Below are 22,353 nucleotides of genomic sequence, written 5' to 3' on the forward strand. Positions count from 1 at the left end.
CAGCCAACCCATGTCTTATTTCCATCCTTGAGGTTCCAGAGGACATCCAGTTATGCCTTTCCCTAGAGCTGGTGAGTTGAGTTCACCTAATAAACTAAGCCATAGCTTGTCTTGACTTGGCCAAAGGACAAATCCTGACCCAGGACTGGCTTCATCCAATATGCTAAACTAGGATTGGAATCTGGTATAAAATCCAGTCCAACTAACCTGGATGGAGGAATGATTTGGTTTTATATAATGACATTTATTATGATCCAGGACCCTATGTCATGATTTTTACTGTTAGAAGGGATGGGATCAAAACCTACACCCTTCCTTCCTTCCTCTCTCCTTCCCTCATCTTCCTTCCTTTCCTTCTTTCCTTCCTTCCTTCCCTCTTTTTCTCCTACCATCCTGGACCAAAATTAATACAGTGAATAGAGTAGAGCAACGCTTCTCAACCTTGGCAACTTTAAGATGGGTGGCTGGGGAGTTGAAGTCTACCCATCTGAAAGTCATCAAAGAAACCCTGCCGTTGGGCATCTAGACATCTACCCTGTTTTGCTTTCTTGAAACATACATCGCAAGCAAAGTGCATTCTTTCCCCATCCAAGTCTCATTTTGAATGGATCTGTTTCTTGATCCTTCCCTGTCCATTAACTGTCCCTAGAGTTCAAAGGGTTTTTCTCTCTCCACGGTTGTCCTACTCTGTTGTTCCACACCTCTGCTTTCATACCTTCCCATCCATTTGCAGCTTGTTTTGTTGTTGTTGTTTCTTTAGCAAAGAAAAAAAATCTGTGTATTATTCACATCTGCTTGAAATCCACATACAGGCATCAGGGTTGACCTTCATGGCTACACCAAAGGCATCTACCCAAACCTAGATGCATACATCAGATCCACTTTGGAATACAATGACTAGCATCTCTCACTTGCTAACCAACATGCTCAGTAACTGAGAAGTTACTGTGAGGAATATTAAAGGGCAACTGGGACACTTCAATCCCTACAGCTGAGTATAAGAACTGGTTTGTTTATTTAAGTGTATTAGCTGGCCAACTCCAATGGACTCTAGGCAGTTTCATTTCTGAACAAATAAAGATTCAGGAAACTATTTAGTAAATAGTCACCTGCAAGCATCTCCAGTTACAAAATCTTATTAATGCTATCATTCTTCGTATGTTTCTGAAAGATTAACCAGGATGAGGCCAACCGAACCTCAGAGGGGCAGCTACTCCAGAGGGCAGGGTCCACAACAGAGATGACATCTCTCCTAGGTCCTACTAGATGACACTGCTTCTACAGAAGGGACCTGGGACCTGAAAAGCAGCTCCTTAGCAGGGGTCAGAAAAAGATCTGTTTCCCTCCACAGCCCATGAAAGCTATTAGAAAGAAAATCAGAACATTTGTACCCTGAAGAAACAAGGATAGATTGCTTTAAAATGGGGAATGATTCAGTTGTTGAAATTTCTGTAAACCCATCCCCCTTGTCTCACCGCACCTTGCTAAAGAGATGATGTGGCAATCTTGCTTGGAAAGCATCACTTTAGGGTAAGAAGACTTACACTGGGTTTGCACACTAAGTGACAAATAAACAAATGAGCCCCGATGATGTTATCTAGTTTGGGTAATGAAACATCTGCAAGAAGATAACCAAACTCAGAGAGCACCAAGGACTCCACAGTTGTCCTCCTCCTCCTCCTCCTCCTCCTCCTCCCCCTCCTCCCCCCCTCCTCCCTTCTAGCACTGATGATATTACCTAGTTTGACAATGAAACATCTGCAAGAAAACAAGCAAGCTCAGAGAGCACTAAGGACGCCACGGTCTTCCTCCTCCTCTTCCTCCTCCTCCTCCTCCTCCCCTCCTCTCTTCTAGCACTAATAATGTTGCCTAGTTGGGTAATAAAATGTCTGCAAGAAAACAAACAAGCTCAGAGAGCACCAAGGACCCCTCAAAAAAAAAAAAACACCAACCCTAAGACCTCAATGGACTTGCTAGCCAGGCTGAGCAAACCTATCCAGTGAGGGTTCAAGATTGAAGTTCAGCTTGATTCTAGAACTTCCAGGTCCGTTGAATCCTTTCTTCAACCACCTGTTTTTTTTCCCTTATGACCTCAGGCCTCTGTTGACTTCACAGCGCTACGGAAACCTACTTTTGTTCCAAAAGCAGAAAAAGCCCCCGCCTCATCTATCCATGGGCTATTTTACTGGATGGAAAGAGGGAGAAAAGCTCAAACAAGACAGCCTGGCTACTTTGAAGCTAGAAAGCGAACGCAGATCTTGCTAAGCCTGGACGAGGAGAAACATTGAAGATGGAGAGCGAACGGTTCAAAAGCCCCACCTCATCGGAAGAGGAACTCAAAGGATTCAATGCCTCCGTCTCAACCTTATTAGTAAGTTGCTGCCTTAAATCCTTTTTTTTTATTGAAAAGTTTTACAGTACATTTTTGAATACAAAACCCCTCCCCTCCCCCTCCCCTCTCCCCAAACCTCCCCAACTCTCCCCTCCCCTCCCCTCCCCCCTCCCCGACTTCCCAGAGCTAAATACAGGGTATAAAAATACAAACAAACATAATCTAAAATATGCAAACAACAATAAAATATTAAATTCTGTCGCACTTTAACTCTTAATAAAATAACTACAAGCTAGCTATACATCATATAAATCCACTACTTATTCAAATGCTAAGTGAAACTTTTTAGTCCCATATTTATTCTGGATATAATCAATCCATCTTCTCCACTCCACAATGTATCTCTGTTGCGATTGGTCTTTCAAATACGCTGAGATCTTTGCCATTTCCGCCAAGTTGGAAACTTTTAAAGTCCATTCTTCTATAGTCGGCAGTTCTTCCTTCTTCCAATATTGCGCTACTAAAAGTCTCGCTGCCGTATGTTGCTGCCTTAAATCCTTGAGTTCCACCCAAACGCCCATCCTGGCCTATAACTCAGAAGAAAATCACATGGGACATTCTCCCATTCTTCTCTTGAGGTCCCCGTCAGAACAACAGAATAACAAAAAAACAGAATCGGAAGGGAACTTGGAGGTCTTCTAGTCTAACCCCCAACTCAAGCAGAAAATCCCTAGACCATTTCAGACAAAGGGCTGTGCAATCTCTTCTTAAAAACCTCCAACTTTGGAGCACCCACAACTTCTGGAGGCAAGATCAGAGCAGACTTTATGGAACCGTTATTATTCTAGAAAGCAAGCTGGTTTCTAGTGCAGTTTTCTCAAAAGGTTTTGGAATGTTCTCCATTTCCATACTGACACTTCTTTTTCCAACCCGAAACAACAACTGCGCCTTCAAGTTGAATCCCATTATTTCTTTTTTTTTTCCCATTCCAGGAGCTGCAGACCTTCTGTGATTTTAATGAGATTTGCTTAAATGGTCCCTCTACCTGATTCCATCGATTTTATTTCTCCCCCCCCCCCAAAAAAAAATTTCCTCTCACCGGTTGTTTGTAACTAATTATGCATTCAATCTGTGTCGACCCCTAGTAACTAAATCTCATTTACAAGTATCTCTCGGCTCAGGTTTTCCAATCGGAAAATTCATTGCTATAGAAAGGCAAGGAATGAGAAACACGACAAAGATGTCAACATGCACCTTGCCACAACTGATGCTCGCGCACAGTGCAGCCGCATGTATATGCATGTGTGTATAGAAACAAACAAAATGGGGCCCCAAATTTACATTGTTAAGTGATGCCTTCGTGAAGCGGGTTTTGCTCTGTTTTATTACTCTTCTTGCCACAGTGTTTAATGAATTCCATTGATTGATTGATTGATTGCTCTAACCATTGGGGATTTTCTCCTTAGTTCTAGGTTGCTTGTCTCCTTGGTTAGTTTCTATCCATTGTTTCTTGTTTCTTGCCTTTTGGTACTTTGGACAATAGTTTGACCCCTTCGTCTTTGTAGCAGCCCCTCAAACATTGGAACACCGCTATCACGTCTCCCTTAGTCCTTCTTTTCAACTCACGCTTGACGTTGTGTTTCAGGGGATCAAGAAACTGCCCATCGACGCTGCTGAATGGGAAAGCTATTTCGACGAGAGTGGCCAGATTCTCAAATCACGCAACTATGTGGCCTCCCAAATTTTGGACAGGGTGAGTGTCCTTGGAGAACAATAGAGAATGTGGTGGTGGTTGGACCTCAAGAAGATAAAATGTCCACCTTGAGTCTCTTCTTTACAATTGGCTCTATTTTTACCTGACACACACACACCCCAGCCTTATCCCAAGATGGACGTTTTTCAAGAGTCAGTTCCCACAAGCAGTCTGGCTACCGTACAGGCCACATGGGAACTGTAGTTCATAAACCCCCAGAGCATATCAAATGGGGGGTTATCTGATTGAGTGGCTTGATTCCTACTTTTCCACCTGAAGGAATTAATTTAAGATGAAGTTTTCCTGGGGTGGGAACTCTGATATGAAAGTCCCCTTTCTTGTGGATTCCACATATTTTTTTGCATGGGGGAAACACAGTTTTTTGACGGACACAATGGGCCAAGAATCAAGTAGAGATCCAGCTGTCTCCCAACAGTTAATTCAGGCAAAACACAATAGTTCTCCTTCTCCAAACATCTTCCTCCTATTGAAAGGTGAGGTTGCCATGGAGATCAGATGCCTGGGCAACTTTAGAGTGGGGGGGGGGGAAATCCTTCCCCAGAGTTCTTTTCAGCGGTGGTACAAGTAGATTTCTCCAGCCAATTTGAGGTCAAGAGAATTTGCTTTTCCAGGGATAATGCAAGGGACCGAGAAACAAGGTCTATTGGGAATGCAGAATTTCAGGTGGGGACAATAGTTGTAGCTGCCTAATTGTCCACGTTTTAATTTGATGGTGCAGGATCATTTTTAATTGTAAAAGTCGCTTTTTTTAATGCCTTGCCAAAGATAATTCATTTTCATCCCATTTATCTTCTCTTTGCATCAGAGCTACCCACTGCCTCTTAGACACATGGGGAATAATAATACTGTACAAGACAATAGTCTGGAGAAATGATTGAAGGGCCGTACAGAAGTATCCTTAATAGAAGGAAGTAAATAAAGGAAGAAGTTAAAATGCGGCTCACAGTCCAATTAACATTTTGAAAAAGCAGGACGCCTAGACCTGCCATTGACGCTCTATTCTTTTCTGAAACAAGAACACCTCCTTCCTATCACCCTAAAATAAAGGCAAATTGAATGACTTAATACTAAGGAAAAGGTCCAGAGTTGGAAAATATTAAAAGCTGAGAACTGCAATTGCAGTTTTATATACTTCAGTCTTAATTTATGAGAGGTCCTTGGTGCTCTCTGAGCCCGGTTGTTTTCTTGCAGACGTTTCATGACCCAAACTAGGTAACATCATCAGTGCTGGAAGAGAGTGGAAGAGGAGGAGAATGGGGACAGAGTCCTTGGTGCTCTCTGAACTTGGTTGTTTTCTTCCAGACGTTTCATCAGTACTATGGGGTTACCTAGTTTGGGACATGAAACATCTGCAAGAAAACAATCAAATTCAGAAAGCATCAAGGCCTCCACAGTCATTGTCTTCTTCTTCTTCTTCTTCTTCTTCTTCTTCTTCTTCTTCTTCTTCTTCTTCTTCTTCTTCTTCTTCTTCTTTTCTTCTTCTTCTTCTTCTTCTTCTTCTTCTTCTTCTTCTTCTTCTTCTTCTTCTTCTTCTTCTTCTTCTTCTTCTTCTTCTTCTTCTCCTTCTCCTTCTCCTTCTCCTTCCTCCTCCTCTTCCTCCTCGTCCTCCCCAAACCCCCTCCCTTCTAGCACTGATGATGTTACCTAGTTTGGCTCCATAATGCTTCGGCTCCAGGTTAAGCTTTTCCTTAAAGAGGCTGTGCTATTCTGAATCTCACCCTGGAGTCATGTTCCTCTTTCCAGCTAACTCCAAGAGGTCAATGAGAAGACTTCCCTTTTGATGGGAAGGAGGGAGAGGAAGAGAGAGAGCCAGGGGTACTTGGATGGCTGGTAAATTCTGGGAGTTCAAATCCACAAGTCTTAAAGTTGCCAGGTTTGGAGACTCTTGCTCTGTACCATCATAGTCTGGATAAACTCAGCTAACACTCCGTTTTTTTTCATCCTAGAGTCGTTTGGTTTTTTTTTTTAATTTTATTTTTAAAGAAAACATAACATTGCCAAGTTCTTCCACAACTCTGTTCTCTTGTCTCTATTATGGAAGCCCTACAGCAAGTGTCGTTGGCACTGAGATGTTCTGTTTGCCAGTCTCTAAGCTGGCCGCTGTTTTTCCTGGCAAAGTGGCTTGATTGCTTCCTGAGGTTTAATTATGCTTTGGCACTTAGAATTCCATTTTTGGAGAAAGCATGATGTTAGCTATGGCTGCTCTCTTCCTCCAAGCATCCTTTGAAGGTTTTCATCCAGCCAGATATTTTCATCAGGCTGGTTATGAGCAAATCGTCGCCTTCCCAAACACAGCTCTCCTCCAGGCTTGTCAAAACTCCCAGAATCCTGAGGATAATCCTCCAACATTCTAAGCCTGCATGGACAAGCATTGGAATTCTGGGAAATGTAGTCCCCCACATCTCTGGAAGGAACCAGGTTGGAGAAATGAGCATAGATTTCTCAAGGGAAGAGAAAGTCAGATAATTCTGAAAGCAATCTCTTCCCCTTGCATTAAATGAGTTATTTTCATAGCAAAGAAATGCCTTTAAACTACACACTAGCTGTTTATTGCTTAGTCCATGGACTGGTACCGGGCCGTGGCATGCCAACAACCGGTCTGCACAAACAAGCAAAGCCCCATCCGTGGGATGTAGGCAGCACACAAAACCACTCACCCTCCGGTCCATGGAAAAAACTCTCTCCACGGAACCAATCCCTGGTGCCCAAAAGGTTGGGGATCTCTGGCTTAGTATGTTGAATTGCACTGACACAGGAACCAGGCAATGGATTTGTCAAAGCTCAGTGTGTCCAGCCATACATCAAACGTAGGGATTAAAAGGAGGCAGCTAGATACATGAGGAAAGGTTGCCATTGCAAGTGCAAGCCATGTTCTATGCTCTTCTTAAACCTGGATTGGATCACCTAGAAGAAGCCAACAGCAAACCACATCTAAAAGTGTCTTCATGGAGGTGACTCTGATGTTCTGGAATGATTAATGATGATAGCCATGATCATGATCGTGATGACGATTGCTGATATTGAGAAGTTTGTGTGTATGTCACTTTGGGCATTTCCTTATTTTATTTTTAGTCTGATGCTTTACTCCTATGGTATATAAATTTTCATTCATTAATTGGCAAGGATCTGGTTGATTGCTGGGGGCACAAATCAAGGAGATAAATAAATCCACATGGGAAGCTCCAGAGGTCATGGAGAACACATCCACCAATACACAAACATAAACAAGGGGTGGTCTACACAGAACTGGAAGGTGCAGAAAAAAAGACTTCTCCAAGGCAGATGGTAATGAAATGGTTGACTCTGAGCAGAACGATCTAGGATGGTTACTCAAAATCCTTCTGTAGTAATCTTTGGTGGCTTGGAGAAGAGGCTGGGGTCACACTAGAATAAGCAACCTGAAGGTCCCCGTTTCCCTCCATTTCTTTTTGAATTTTGTTTTTGTTGTAGGGATTGGATTTTTCTGTCAGATCAGAAGCTTGGAAGTTCCTCACCGGTTACTATCCCTGGAAGAGTTCCTACGATGAGAGGCTCACAACTGACAGCATGAGGCGGTGTGTAAATTAAGTCCTGGTGTGGATAGTGCTCAGCAGAGGGTAGTAACTCAGCCACTTCCAGATCCATTAAGAGGACTTGTGCAGAATTCTCAACTAGCATGGGGATCCACCATGCAGGCTAGGAATTGTGAGACTTGTGACACACGAATACTTGGACAGAGCCAGGGCTGAAGAAAGTGAGATGTTCTGCTGAGTTGTTCCACATCTATCTCATCGGTTACTCAGCCTTGTCATCAATGCCTCCCTTCCCCTTTGCAGGAAAAGCTATGAGTCCCTGTGCAACATGTACACCAAGATTGAGCCACTGCTGGAGACAGAGCATCGAGACTTCACGGAGGTCCAGAATGTTATACGTAAGTATCCAAGAAGGCTTAGGAGAAGGATGCCTATAGAACTGGTGATGCATCTCAATATAAGAAGATACGTTTCAGGGGGGAAAAGAATAAGAAGCATGTATTTAAAATTGGTGCCTATTCTATATGTCTATGGAGATTCTCAGTCATCCACGTCATGGTTGGACAACTGGACAACTGGACTTTGTTTTTCCTTGAAGATATTTCACTTCTCATCTGGAGAACTGAAGAAGCTTCTTGGATGAGAAGCAAAACATCTTCAAGGAAAAACAAAGTCCAGTTGCTTTTTGTGAAAAAAAAGCATTCCATAGTATACTCATCAATTAATGCAGAAATGGGATAGTTGTAGGATGGACGTTTAGTGGGATCAGATTAGCTACTGAGCCACATGTCTTTAACTCAGCTACAATGGTATCTCGGTACTCATCATTAATTGGTTCCAGGAGGCACAATTAATGGGAGTACGAGGAGTACCGAACAAATTGTTACCCATAAGGAATAAGTAGCGAGTCACAAGGCCGCCAACACCGGCAAGTTCAAGCTTGTGCATCAAGTACCAAACAAACTATGAGTTACCAAGACAAAAAAGGATCACGTCAAAATGTGTTGATTACCAAATTCGATGAGTTTCAAAGCAATTGAGCACCAAGGTACCACTGTATCTTTCTTTCTGTCTTATTACTCATTTCCATGATTAGGATGGAAAAGAACAATATAAGAGAAGAAGATGCTGAGGGTGTTCATTAAGTATCCGTAGGGAGTTGGTGACCGAGGTAGATATTTCATTTCTTTTATTAAAGAAGCTGAATATGTCTGTTCTCTCAAAAAGGCAAATCTCTCTATAACAGTGACGGCGAACCTTTTAGAGACCCAGTGCCCAAACTGCAACCCAAAACCCACTTATGTATTGTCGGGTGCCGGGTGGGCGTGGCCCATTGGGTGGGTGTGGCTGCGGTGGTAACGGCAGACTGGGTGGGACTGGAAAGTTCAACCAATCAATTCCAACTTTGCGTGATCTTTTTTTCCCACGAGAAGTTGGAATTTATTGATTGAACCTTTTTTTTTTGCACACGGCAAAGGCTTTACAAAACCCAGCTGAAGGCCTAAGACTGGGGCGACGGCACACGTGGCCACAGAGAGGGCTCTGCATGTCACCTGTGACATGCGTGCCACAGGCTCGCCACCACGGGTCTATAACAAGACCAAGGCCACAGATGGGCCCCCACCCCCAAAGTCTTAGTCTTGACTTACAACTGTCGTGACCTAGAATGGAAATTCCAGGATTTATAATGGTCATAAGTCAAGGATGACCTGTAATGCAATAAAGAGGCTCTACACACTGGTGAGAAAATGACCTTTCTCCTTGCTATAAGGTCCCCGTTAAAAGACTAGGAAACAAAAAGGGAAATGTAGAGATGGGTAACAAATATTGGGGGAAAGACAGGATTTTTTCCCCAGTTTTTTTAAACACTTTTGGGGGAAAAGGGGAAAAACACACCCTCCCCTCCCCCAATTTTTCTTTTCCCCCCCCACCCAGGCCTTCCCATCTCTAGAAGGGGAAATATTTGGGGGGGGCACCATCTATCCATTCTGCAGAATATCCTGTTCTCCAGCCATTCTTTGAAAACTGCTCCCCACGTGCCGCTTTAGTTGCCCATGCTTGCTAAGCACTGATTCCTAGCTTGAACGTTGTATTATTCTAGAAGGAAATCAATAATGCCCAACGAGAGAGACAGGATTTTAAAAGACAAGAAGAAGAAAGGAAGGAAAAGAGGGAGGGGGAGATGGGAGAGAGAGAGAGGGAGAGAGAGAGGGGAAAGAAAAAAAAAAGCTAAGCTGTAATTTTGAAAGAGCCAAATGGAAAAACACCTAAGAATCCATCTTCTCACGTTGGACAGAAAAGCCATGATGGATTATTATAATTTTATTCAGATCTCCTTCTCTGTCTTTTCCCAGCTGTCTAACGAAAAGAATATTAAACGATACAGCCAAATTAAGGCTACAGATCAATGAAACGGACATAAATCAACGCGAGGCAGACTCGGAAAAAGATTTACAACTGAGATGGGATGCAGGCCAAGCCCTTCAGATATAATAGATATTCTCTCTCGCTGGAGAATTCTTTAAGCAGGTCACGTGCTGGGGAAATGTTCCCCTTTGTGGCCCGTTCTCTTCCCCAGAATTGGAATCAAAAAGATCATTTTCCCACTTTTATAGGGGGGGGGAAAGTAGCATGTCAGTTCCAACCCACTTGGGGAACTTAGCGCCTCTCAACGTCTCCACTCGGAGGTTGAAATGTCTGGCTTTGCTTTAAGTTGCCCTGCTGTTTGGCTCCTTTATTATTATTTTACTTCCTCAGAACAATCAATTTCAGCCTTCAGTGAGGGACTGTTTAACTTGGAGAGGGGTTACTAAATTAAGAGGTGTCAATGAGCTGTTCAGTAGCTGTAGTAGGAGCAATAGCGATGCTTAATTCAAGAATAACCTATTGCTCCTACTTGTGATTAGGGATTTCTTTCTGGGTTCTGTTGACTGGATTTTGAACTTCTTTTGTAATTGTTGTCTTTCTTTCTTTCTTTCTTTCTTTCTTTCTTTCCTTCTTTCTTCTTTCTTTCTTTTTCTTTCTCCCTCCTTTCTTCCTTTCTTTATCTTTCTTTTTCTTTCTTCTTTCTGTCTTTCTTTTTTTCCTTCCTTCCTTCCTCCCTCCCTCCTTCCCTTCCTTCCTCCTTTCTCATCTTTCTTTATTTCTCCCTTTTTTCTTTCTCTTTTTCTTTCTCCCTCCTTCCTTTCTTTATCTTCCTCTTTTTCTTTCTTCTTTCTTTCTTCTTTCCTTCCTTCCTCCCTCCCTCCCTCCCTTCCTCCTTTCTCATCTTTCTTTCTTTCTTTCTTTTTCTTTCTTCCTCCTTTCTTCCTTTCTTTCTCTTTCTTTCTCTTTCTTCTTTCTGTCTTTTTCCTTCCTTCCTTCCTCCCTCCCTCCTTCCCTTCCTTCCTCCTTTCTCATCTTTCTTTATTTCTCCCTTTTTTCTTTTTCTTTCTCCCTCCTTCCTTTATCTTCCTCTTTTTCTTTCTTCTTCCTTCCTTCCTTCCTTCCTTCCTCCCTTCTTTCTTTCTTTCTTTCTTTCTTTCTTTCTTTCTTTCTTTCTTTCTTTTTCTTTCTTTTATCCCGTCCTTACTGTTTTTTTACAAATAACTCAAAGTGTTGAATATATCCCAAACACCTTCCTCACCCTATTTTCCCCACCAAAAAGCCTGTGGGGTGAGCTGGGCTGAGGGGGAGGGATTGTCCCAAGGTCACCCGGTCAGCTTTCATGCCTAAGGCACTAGAACTCACCATCTCCTGGTGATCGGCCCATAGTCACTCACTTTCCTTCCCTGCTTAAGGCAGGACTAGAATTCACTCTCTTCTGTTGATTGGCCCAAACTTACCCAGCTAGCTTCCAGGCCTAAAGCGGGACTAGAACTCACAGTCTCCCGCTTTCTACACTGCTGCCTTCCCCATTAGACCAAACTGGCCCTCTAGCACTCATCCGAAAGATAGCCTTATATACAAGTAATAAACAAATAAGGAGCACGGTGGCTCCACTCATTGGAACGCCTGGCAGGAGGTTAGCCAGCCCACGTTTGAGACCCAGAGCTGCGCTGGGCGGGGTTGAGCTCTCGCCCTTCGCTCCAGCTCCTGCACATGAAAGGAGCCCCCAACTGGGCATCCCCAGGGCAATGGTAGTATCACTTGGTAATTCTTTCAACCCAGAAGCACCTCGGTGCTTGTGATTCAAGTGCCCAAGAAACAAATTATTGTGCAAAACACGGTTCTACACATCAATGATTCTATCCAGTTTGGCGAGTCCCGTTTCTCATTTTTCTCCTCTGGAGATTCACTTTCAACCCTAATCCCTTTTCTGAGACACCATCTGTCCTTCCTTCCTTCCTTCCTTCCTTCCTTCCTTCTTCCTTCCTTCCTTCCCCTTCTTTTCCTTTTGCACTCAATTTGTGTCTGTCCATCAAGCCTTTTCAATCATACCAATTTTTAAAAAGTATAACCTGGCTGCAGCAATGCAAAGGGATTTTGAAGGAGGGCTAGAATCTGCCTATCAATAAATCAGTGTCTGCTTCTGATTGCACCATCCACATAAATAAATCAACAATGAGAGAGGGGGGGGAGACAATCCAGATGGGAGGAGGAGGAGGAGGAGGAGGAGGAGGAGGAGGAGGAGGAGAAAAAGGGGGATGGCGTTGAGGAATTTCTTGCTAAGTTTCTCTAATCTATTGCAGAAGAGGACCCTGGAATATTTTATAAGGAGTAGCCAAATACTTTATCCCGGAATAAGGAAAGCAAAAAGCTCTGCCGATAAAAAGGTCTTTGCCCTGAATTTGCACAAAGGAAGGGATGTCAACGGACATCAGATGTTTAGATACACACACCACGAGATCACAGTCAGCAAGCTAACATATTTTCTGACCTTTCAGCTTCAAGCGGAGCATAAATCATTACAGCTAGGATGAACGCCAAGTTCTGGCTTGGAGAAAATTGGCAAACTTGGAGGGGATCTAGTAGGCCTCGTTCCTTCGACACTCGGTTTGCTTCTGGCAAGCCCTCCTGATCCTCCTTTCTTTTTCTCCACAGAGTCTGACGTTCAAAGACTTTACATCAAAGATGCTCAGGGCAACCCTCTGGTTGATAAGAAGCAACTGGAGAAGATTCTCCTGCTGAATTATGTATGCAACGTGAATGCCGGTAAGAGGAGAGGAGGAAAAAAAAAACCTGAGGTCTAAATATTTTCAGCAGGATGGAGGTGATGTCTTCAACGTTTGTTGGGCCTGCTCAATCTCTGCCAGCTGCTAAACCCCAAAACGGGGCCACCTTTAATGCTAGCAGATCTGGGCTGCAAAGATCTGAACCGATGCTTTTATATTTATATTTATATTTATATTTTATTGGATTTCTATACCGCCCTTCTCCCTAGGGACTCAGGGCGGTTCACAGGGCATATATAAATAGGTAAACAAAAATTAAAAGAGAATTAAACCATGCCCAATTAAAATACAGCAAAAGTAAGATAATAAAGCCAATTAAAAAACCCATATTCCCCTTCAGGCCAGACCAGCTAACTCGAACAAGTGGGTCTTCAACCCACGACGGAAGGATCGGAGGTCCGATGCCATCCGGAGCTCAACCGGCAGTTGGTTCCATAGTGCCGGGGCACCCACAGAGAAGGCCCTCCCCCTGGGGGCCACCAGTCGACATTCCCTGACTGGAGGCACCCTGAGGAGGCCCTCTCTGTGGGCACGCACAGGGCGGAGGGGAGTTGACGCCGGCAGCAGGTGGTCCTCGAGGTATCCCGGACCCATGCCATGTAAGGACTTAAAGATCATAACCAAGACCTTGAACCTCACCCGGAAGACAACTGGTAACCAATGCAGCTCGCGGAGCAAAGTTGTAACATGGGAGTACCGGGAAACTCCCAAGACAACTTGATAGAGACAAAAAAAAATGGACTTTTCCATATCTCCTCAGAGATCGTTTATCAGGCTGTGAGAGAAATCGTTAAATCACTCAATACTACGAAGTAAAACACCTACAGGGAGTTTTCCAGTTATGATGAAGTTATCACTTAGTGACCATTCAAAGTTACCAAGGACCTATCGGTGGAGGGGGGGGGGGCTATTTTTGATTCAAAGTGACAATGGTTGCACCCTCATAAGTTGGCATGGTCACGTGACCGAACTTCAGGAGCTGACTGGGGAATTCTGGGAGTTGAAGTCCATTCATCTTAAGGTTGAAGTCTTAGAAGTTGCTCAACTTGAGTTAGAGAAAGGAGGATTTACGCTCCGCCTTTGTCTTTGAAAAAATTCTAATCTGAGGTCATTTCTTTCTGTCTGTCTTTGCTGAAACGTGTCCGTAGGCTGTGTTAGCTTTTCTCCTAATATGATGTAGTCTAGGCATATATCTGGAGCATATTCCCTGTAAATAAGCCACCCTCTGGTTATTGTTCAAAAATCTGCTTTCTCCATCAATACTCAGGTTAAATTCCTCTCTTACACACACCCAAACCCTCACCAACCAGTACAAGCTTAGAGTAGCAACTCAAAGCAGTAGAATCGGCAAAGAATCCTTGTTAAAGCTCGGTCTGTTGGGTCACTAAGACTTAGAAAGGACCAAAAAAGCAGACATTCAGATTTTTTGCAATATTGGTCACCCTTACATTAAGTCCCTAAGTTAACCTGTAAGCGTTTTTTTACAAGCCAAATGCTTTTGTTTCCCTCTTAAAGCGGGCATTTTTGAGTGCTATTGAAGCTTTCTAGAACAATTACATCTTCAATTAAAAGCTTCCTGATTTCTAATCCCATTCCTTTGATTGTTTTCGGTGCAGGGGAATTTGTCTCATGGAGGCTCAGACCACTGGCCAATCAGGCTTAGTTTGGATAAGTTCTCTGCAGGGTCCTTCATGCAGACCTTTCAGAACTAGAGTCATCTATTTCTGCAACAACAACTGGATTTGCTCTCATCTATCCAGCCCTCTAAGTATCATTTCCTATAAACTTCTGTTTTGATTCCATTTCCAGCTGGTTGCAGAAAATCAATGCCTCAACAATGTTAAAGGGCCCTGGGAGATAGAGGCGAATCCTACCGTTCTGAGAACTTTGAAACATTCCCACAACTGTAAATTTTCCACATAGCCAAGCTCTTGTACAGAAGCATCTTATCAATTCTAAGGAATGAAATTCTGGATGTTCCCACTGAGAAATTCCAAGGCTCAAAGCAATTCAGGGGATATCTCTGAAAAGAGAATCTCCAAAGCTGGTAGGAATAATGAGATGTCAGTTTTGAAGTATGAAGGTCTAGATTCTTCAGAAGACCGATTTCTCAGTCACTTTCCCATCTCTCTCTCCCTCACACTTTCTTTCTTTTTCCCTCCCTCTCTCTCTTTTTCTCCCTCACTCTTTCTTTCTTTTTCTTTCTCTCTTTCCCTCCCTCTCTTTCTTTCTCTCCCTCACACTCCCTCACACTCTTCCTTTCTCTCTTTCCCTCCCTCCATAACTCCCTATCTCTCCCCCTCTCTTTCTCTTTCTTTCCCTCACACTCCTTCCTTCCTTCCTTCCTTCCTTCCTTCCTTCCTTCCTTCCTTCTTTCTTTCTTTCTCTTTCATTCTTTCTTTCTTTCTTTCTTTCTCTCTCCCTCCCTCTCTCATCTTGCAGAATACCAACAAGGTTTCCACGAAATGCTTCTTCTCTTCAGGTTGCTTGTTGAAGAGGAGCATGAGATCTACTGGCTATTTCAGTTTTTCCTGCAAAAAACTGTGAGTTGGTCTCTCTTTGCTATTGCTGCAATTGTTGTTGTTATTTAAATCCCATCTTTCCATTTTACTCAAGTCATGAGGCTGCCTCCAAACAGATACTCAGATCAGGGTCACCTACCTTAATCAAACAACTCTGGACAGACAACATACAAATAGCAGCCACATAAAAAGAATAAGGTGGTCACGTAAAAACAATCAACCCTTCAATCAACAGAAATACTGAAGTCTGGCTCTTGAAAAAAGGCCGTTTCTGAAGCAAAAAGCTGTTTGATGTATCATTCCAGATAATAATATATTTTTCCATTTTCTTGGTGCCAGGTCACTCAACTTGTTTTGTGTCTCCCTCTCCTGATTCCTAATCCAGGGCTTTTAAGTAGACTGGCTCTTACGATAGTTACACAGTTGCGTAATATGGATTTGGGAGGATCTAAAAATGTGTAGTCTTAGATATTGTTTGGTTTGGGTTAGGTTGTCCAAAGTCTTTGCGTCCCTTGATCAAATCCCCTTTCCTCAATTGCTCTGGTTCTCAGGAGAACAGCTGCATCATAAATGTTGGGGTGCAGAAGAACCTGGTCATGCTGAAAGCCTTGGTGGCATTTATGGATCCAATCTTTGCAAAACACCTGGGTAAGTTTTGACGCTTGACTGGGTTAGCTCAGATGCTGTTTCCTTGTCTGCTCAGGAGTGTAAAAGCCAGAAGGTGACCAGAGATCCCTGGCGACTTCCTGGGCAGAGATTTAGTTTATTTATTTATGAACTCTTTAGAGAATTTATATGTCTACCCATCTGAAATGTATAATCCTGAGGGGCGGAAGGGAAAGGAAGGGGAGGGGAGGGGAGGAGAAGGGAGAGCACGAGAGAAGGAAAGAAAGGAGAGAGGGAAAGGGGAAAGAGAGCAGAAGGGAAGGGGAGAGAAGGGAAAAGGAGGGGAGGGGAGGGGAATGGAGGGAAGAGAAGAGAAGAGAAGAGAAGAGAAGAGAAGAGAAGAGAAGAGAAGAGAAGAGAAGAGAAGAGAAGAGAAGAGAGAAGCTTTAATGCACACAACATAATTTTCTTTCATCCTAGAAATTTGTAAAAGCACTTTTAAAAAGCCAAGATCAGCACAACACAACACCTGCAAAATCTTAACGGTTCATTACACTTATTTTCCAGGAGTCAAAAGGGCATGAATAGAATGTTTTCTTCCTGACTCTTTCGGTATTGAAAGACTGGATTCACAGGACATAAACTTTAGTCCTTTTTGTATATGTGTGTGTGTGTGTGTTTTGTTTGTTTTCCAGAGTCAAAAGGCCAAGTGGTGTCATCATTGTTTCCTTGGTTCTGTCTCTTTTTCCAGCGTGTCTTCAAGTCTTTTGAGGATGTCTGGAGACTGTGGGAGGTAAGTATCTCCTGATACTTGCTTAGGGGTCCAGCAAAGAAGTTGGATGTCGAACGATAATCAATATCTTTTTGGTAGCAGTCAGAACAAAACTAAGTGTAAATGATGGGTTTTTTTTCCCTAAATTGAATCCACAATAAACTAAGGAAATAAAATACACATCAATTAAGGTAAAAGTAAAATCTTCTGGGAATCAAAGTTAGCTCCTGGTGACCACCCAGGAAACATCTCATAGGAAATCCTGATGGGTTCCCACTGGAAAGTAAGCCCTAGTGTGATTTTTCAGGAAGCTCATAATATAAGCCCAACCCCAAAAATAAGCCCCAGTTAAGATCTTCAGCCAGATGGATGCATTTAGTACCATATTTGCCTGAATATAAGCCCTAACCAGAAAATAATAACCCTAATGCATCTTTTGGAGCAAAAATTAATATAAGACCCAGGAAAACAAGACCGCCACTTAGATGGGCAACTGATTATTACTCTCATGCATTGATCATTTTACGCTTCTCGTACTTTAAAAAAAATTGCAAAAGACCTGGGGCCACATTCAATATTTTTAACACCACATATGGATAGAGCCGCTAGTTCTGAACTTTATCCCGAAAGAATTCAGGAGAGATGTTATTGTCACCCCCAAGCAAGGAATTCTGCCTCTGAGAATTGGTAGGAGGATTTTTCCTTTCTAGTCATGTCCCACTCTGCTCATTTCTACTTCTCAGCCAAGAGAGACAATGTTGTCCGAAAACCTTTTCCACGGTCATGAGGCCAGCGCGGCTATACACCAAAGACGCACAGAACACTGTTACTTTCCCACCCAAGTGGTACCTGTTTATCTACTCGCATGTGCCTGCTTTCGAACTCCTAGGTGAGCAGGAGCTGGAGCAAGGGACAGGAGCTCACCCCGTCACGTGCGTCTCAAACCCAGGCTGTCCACTTTCCAGCTTACAAGCTTGGTGTCTTTCAACCGCTGAGTCAGCACACACCCCAAAACGGATTTGTTTCCCTAAACTGATTGGCAGAAACTGTTGGCCCCCGTCTTCTGCCCAGAAACATCTGGGAGAACTTCAAAAGGCCACTTCTGTCCGACTCTGCTCAAAAGAGAGGAGATCTACAAAAGGAGAGCAGTTCGGAGATCCTGGCATTTCAATGCCAGAGATGAGAGCACTCCAGCTGCTGGGGTCAGCGCAACCTTTTGGAGTGGGACCAGGAAACACATCAAAGGATTGGATTGTTTCTTCCTAGAAACCTAATGAGGGGCATTTATTTATTATTTTTTGGAGACTTCCTGCTGTGTGGCTCTTTTTCATGCCCAGCTGATATTTTTTTATGAATAAAAGCCAACATTTCAGAAGATCCTAAACTTCTTTTGCGTTCCTGCACAAGGCAACTGAATTCTGGGGAAGCGCTCTACTCCCGTTAAAAGTCTCGCCTCTTGGACTTGGCACACCTTCTCGGAAGACCGATCACGTTTTGTATCTTGCCACCTAGCTGGATTTAAAGTGCTTTCCAGTGTCACTCGAAAGACCAATAAGCATCTCACTTCAAAACTGCTGTTCGCTTAAAACAACAACAGCAATCATTCGCACTGATTCGCACACTGAAAAGCCCGTCTGATTTAGGGGAGGAAAGACAAAACAAAACACCCACTCGCTGCAGAGCCCAAATCGAATTTTATTGACAGAATCTCTGCCAAGTGTTTCATTGATTCTCTGGACAAATAGGAGGGCACCAAGCAGTTTCCAGATGTTGACATCAGTGTCTGCCTAATGCTATTTCAGCACCTGAGAGCAGCTAATTCGGTTCCTCCCTCCCTCCCTTCCCTCCCTCCATCCCTCCCTTCCTCCCTTCCTTCCTTCCTCCCTTCCCTTCCTTCCTTCCTTCCTTCCTTCCTTCCTTCCTTCCTTCCTTCCTTCCTCCTTTCTCCTTCTCTCCATGCCTCCCTTCCTCTTTCTTTCTTCTTTCTTCCTTTCTTCCTTTTTCTTTCTTTCTTTCATTCTCTCTCTCTCTCTCTCTCTCTCTTTCTTTCTTTTTCTTTTGGCTATCTAAGGGGTCCTTAACAAGGACTGGGACAGTGACCATAGCAAGTTTTCCAACCAAACCAAGCCACAGTTCCCACTCTGGTTCCATCCTGTCACCCTCTTTAGCTTTTCTTATTTCATTTCATATTTGCAAAGGTTGAACATCGGCATGCTTGTTCTTCTTGCCAGGAAGGTTGTCAAATACCAGGAGTTTGCTGGCAGTTATAATGGCAGCAGATGCGACAGCTCTATTTTTTGCAGTTGCTGCCAGCAAGATGATCTTCTCTGTCTCTGTCTCTTTCTCTTTCTTTCTCTTTCTTTCCTTTCTCTCTCTTTCTCTCTCCTTCCCTCTTTCTTTCTTTGTCTCTCTCTCTCTTTCTCCTCCTCCCCCACTCCCTTCTAGCACTGATGATGTTTCCTAGTTTGAGTCATGAAACATTTGCAAGAAAACCACCTAGCTCAGAGAGCACCAAGGACTCCATCCCCCTCCTCCTCCTCCTCCTCCTCCTCCTCCTCCTGAGGTCAAGTTCCTAAATATTTCACCAATAGTTTATCCCAGTCTAAAATGGATTGCGGGGATAGAAAGAGGCATAGATGATAATCCTGGATCACAGAAGGAATCCTCCAACATTATCTACTAATTCTAATTTGTGTTGAACTTCAAGGTGTTTCTGACAGGGCACCCCTGCAGGAACTTCCAGGTGATTGTGGCTTACACAATGCTGCAGATGGTGAGGGGCCAGATCCTCAGAGAAGATCTGGAGGGAGATGACATTTTAATGGTAAGTCGGATGAATGAGGGAGAGAAACATTCAAACGCAGGGTGAACAGCCCTGCATTTCCCCACTGAAAGCTACTTAGGAAAAGTGCGGATTGCATGGAATTACGAAGGCTGCAATAAAGTAAAAACGACAAGCTACACCGGGTAAATTTCTATAGTCTAGCTTGTCAAAAAAACACAGTGCACAGACTCATTCCAAGACTCGTGTTGTATTTTACCAAAACTGGTCTCTTCAAGAGTTGTTGAAAAAGGGATCTGCAGGTTTTGTAGGTGTAATAGTTGTACACGTGAGGGTGGGTCCTAAATCACTTTATTCCGTAGCCATTTGAACGGTCGCTAAATGAGTGGTTGTAGGGTGAGGACCCCTTGGATACAAACAGTAATTGCCAGCACCAACAGCACAATTCTCATCCGTCAATTATATATTGACCTGTATTGAATTTGAACCATGAACTACAATGTCAGGTAGCTGATGTTGTCCCCTGTCCTTCTCCAACCAGCTGTGCCACAGCATTGTAGATCTTGATGCGGATGACTTGATCACCAAAGCCTGCAACATGTATGAACTCTTCCTGAAACATGAAGACAAGGTAAAGAATTCCATAATGGTCCCACGTAGCATGGGTTTAGAGGGAATGATCCTCATGACTAGGCATGTAAGAAGAACATTCTCACAGTTACACTTAACCAAATACTGTACACACAGGGCATTGGATTTCAGATCCAGTGAGCAAAAGGGTATGACATTTCCCCCAGCACGAATCAAGGATTATTCCACACTACATCTGTGTCCCATGGCTAAACCCCTTGTCTTTTAAGAAGATGGCCTGCATCCCAGGTTTCTAGATGATGTTAACCTTGGTCTGGACAGGACACTTGGCCATCAATGGGGCCAAAGTGGAGGAAAGGATGGAAATTTGAAAAGCAATTTCAGTTGACATGAAACCTACTCAGGAAGTGAATAGAACAAGCGATGTTAACCAGTCCAAGGTTAATATTAGCTAGAAACCTTGGATAGAGGTCACCTCCACATCAGAGAAGGGATCCGCTGAGAATGAAAGAATCCATTTCTACCATCCCCAAATGGTAAGTGGTCATCATTCTCGTGTTGGGACAAGCAGAATACAGAATAACAGAGTTGGAAGATCTTGGGAGATCTTCTAGTCTAACCCCCAACTCAAGCAGACAAATGGCTGTCCAATCTCTTCTTGAAAACCTCTGGTGATGGAGCATCCATTACCTCTGGAAGCAAGCCCTTCCAACGGAAATATTTCTCACTGTCAGGAAATTTCTCTTTAGTTCTAGGTTGGGTTTATTTTATTTTATTTTATTTTAATTGCATTTATATCCCGCCCTTCTCCGAAGACTCAGGGCGGCTTACAAGCTTAGCAGTAGCCTTCATTCTATGTATATGCCTGCTTGTTAGGGCTTTCACACACACCCCAAGCGGCATTATTACAAAGTCAGCTTAATTGCCCCCAACAATCTGGGTCCTCATTTTACCTACCTGGGAAGGATGGAAGGCTGAGTCAACCTTGAGCCTGGTGGGACTCGAACCTGCACTAATTGCAGGCAGCTGGTGTTACTTAAGGAGGCATTAGCCCACTGCTCCACCAAGGCTCCTAAAGGGTTTCCCTTTAACAAGCTTCCACACATTGCTTCTTGTCCTGGCCTCTGGTGCTTTGCAGAATAGGTTGTCCGCCTCTTCTTTGTGATAGCCCTTCAAGTATTGGAAGACTGCTATGATGTCATATCATATCAAGCAGGAAGTGTGGTTCAGACCAAAGAAGGGTCTTCCAAGTCCTGGGTCAAAATACATGAATAGGAAATATTCTTCATCCATGGGAGGTGCAAACAAAGTCCTTTCAGCTATGTAAGGAATGTTCTACCAAAAGGTCCCCTGGTCATAATATTTCCTGGTGACTCTTTTCCTACCTTCCTGATTTTTCTTTTTTTTTTTTCTTCTCAGGTTCCAGAGGATCTCAAGGAATTTTTCAGCCAGCCTTAGCAATAAAGAGTCCACGCTATAAATCAAGAGGCTGCTCTAGCCAAAGCAGCATGAGTATTACAGAATAGATAAAATTGGGAGATAGAAACATTGTAAATACTGTTCAGCTAAGACTGGATTCACTGAATTAGATTATCTGAGGTTAGGGCGATGCCTTCTCCGTCTCTAAACTACCCATAAAGTGAAGGAGCAACCTTACAATTTCTGTTTCCTTCAAGGCAGGGGTGGACAGGGTCCCTAACGTTTTGCGGAAAATATTTCATTGGGTGAAGTCACAATGCACAATGGGTGATGGTGTGTTATGCATAAGGGAAGCGAGAATGAGTGTTTCTTAATTTCTTTTGGAGATCAAGGACTTTTTTCTGGGTTATTAACCTATTTTAAAGCACCCATGGCCATCTTTATGAGTCATTTCAAATAAGAAACAGAGGCTACAGACTTTCAGTCAAGAACTGGATTCACCCATTCTAAAGATACAATTTGCTGTAGCCCTGATGGCTACAGGGCTGCAGCAAATTGGGTTGGGTTTACATTTCCCAAGATATCTTAACCATGCCAATCACACTGTGGCTTAATGCAGGGCATAAATTTCCTCATTTAACAGTGGGTTAATTGGGCAAATGCTGTGAGTTGTTAGGATAAAGCTGCATGAAACAGCAACAACAAAAAAATCTCATCATTGTTTGTGAGCAACGCCTGGTTCCCTCTCTCAGTAAAATGCACAGTGCCAATTGACTTCACAATGTGTCCATTTAAACCACCCCAGTTTTGGCTGTGAATGTCACTTGCATCATTTTTACTTTGGAGGAAAACCCCCATGGAAGAGTCTCTCCTCCAGTCAGACTAACCAA

The 22,353-nt window shown here is 43.3% G+C and overlaps 1 protein-coding gene across 1 annotated transcript; it reads left to right on the forward strand.

Moving 5' to 3' along the window:
• Positions 1–2,290: 2,290 nt before the first annotated feature.
• Positions 2,291–21,502, forward strand: TBC1D21 (TBC1 domain family member 21; the record flags this gene model as incomplete). The annotated part of the gene is made up of 11 exons (XM_083371746.1): positions 2,291–2,371; positions 3,978–4,085; positions 7,557–7,660; positions 7,922–8,016; positions 12,641–12,751; positions 15,214–15,314; positions 15,845–15,941; positions 16,595–16,692; positions 19,379–19,495; positions 19,995–20,084; positions 21,464–21,502. 11 exons carry the CDS (start codon positions 2,291–2,293, stop codon positions 21,500–21,502), a joined length of 1,041 nt encoding a protein of 346 aa, XP_083227872.1.
• Positions 21,503–22,353: the final 851 nt, after the last annotated feature.

The sequence above is a fragment of the Vipera ursinii genome (genome assembly GCF_947247035.1).
Source record: "Vipera ursinii genome assembly, chromosome: 11".
NCBI lineage: Eukaryota > Metazoa > Chordata > Lepidosauria > Squamata > Viperidae > Vipera > Vipera ursinii.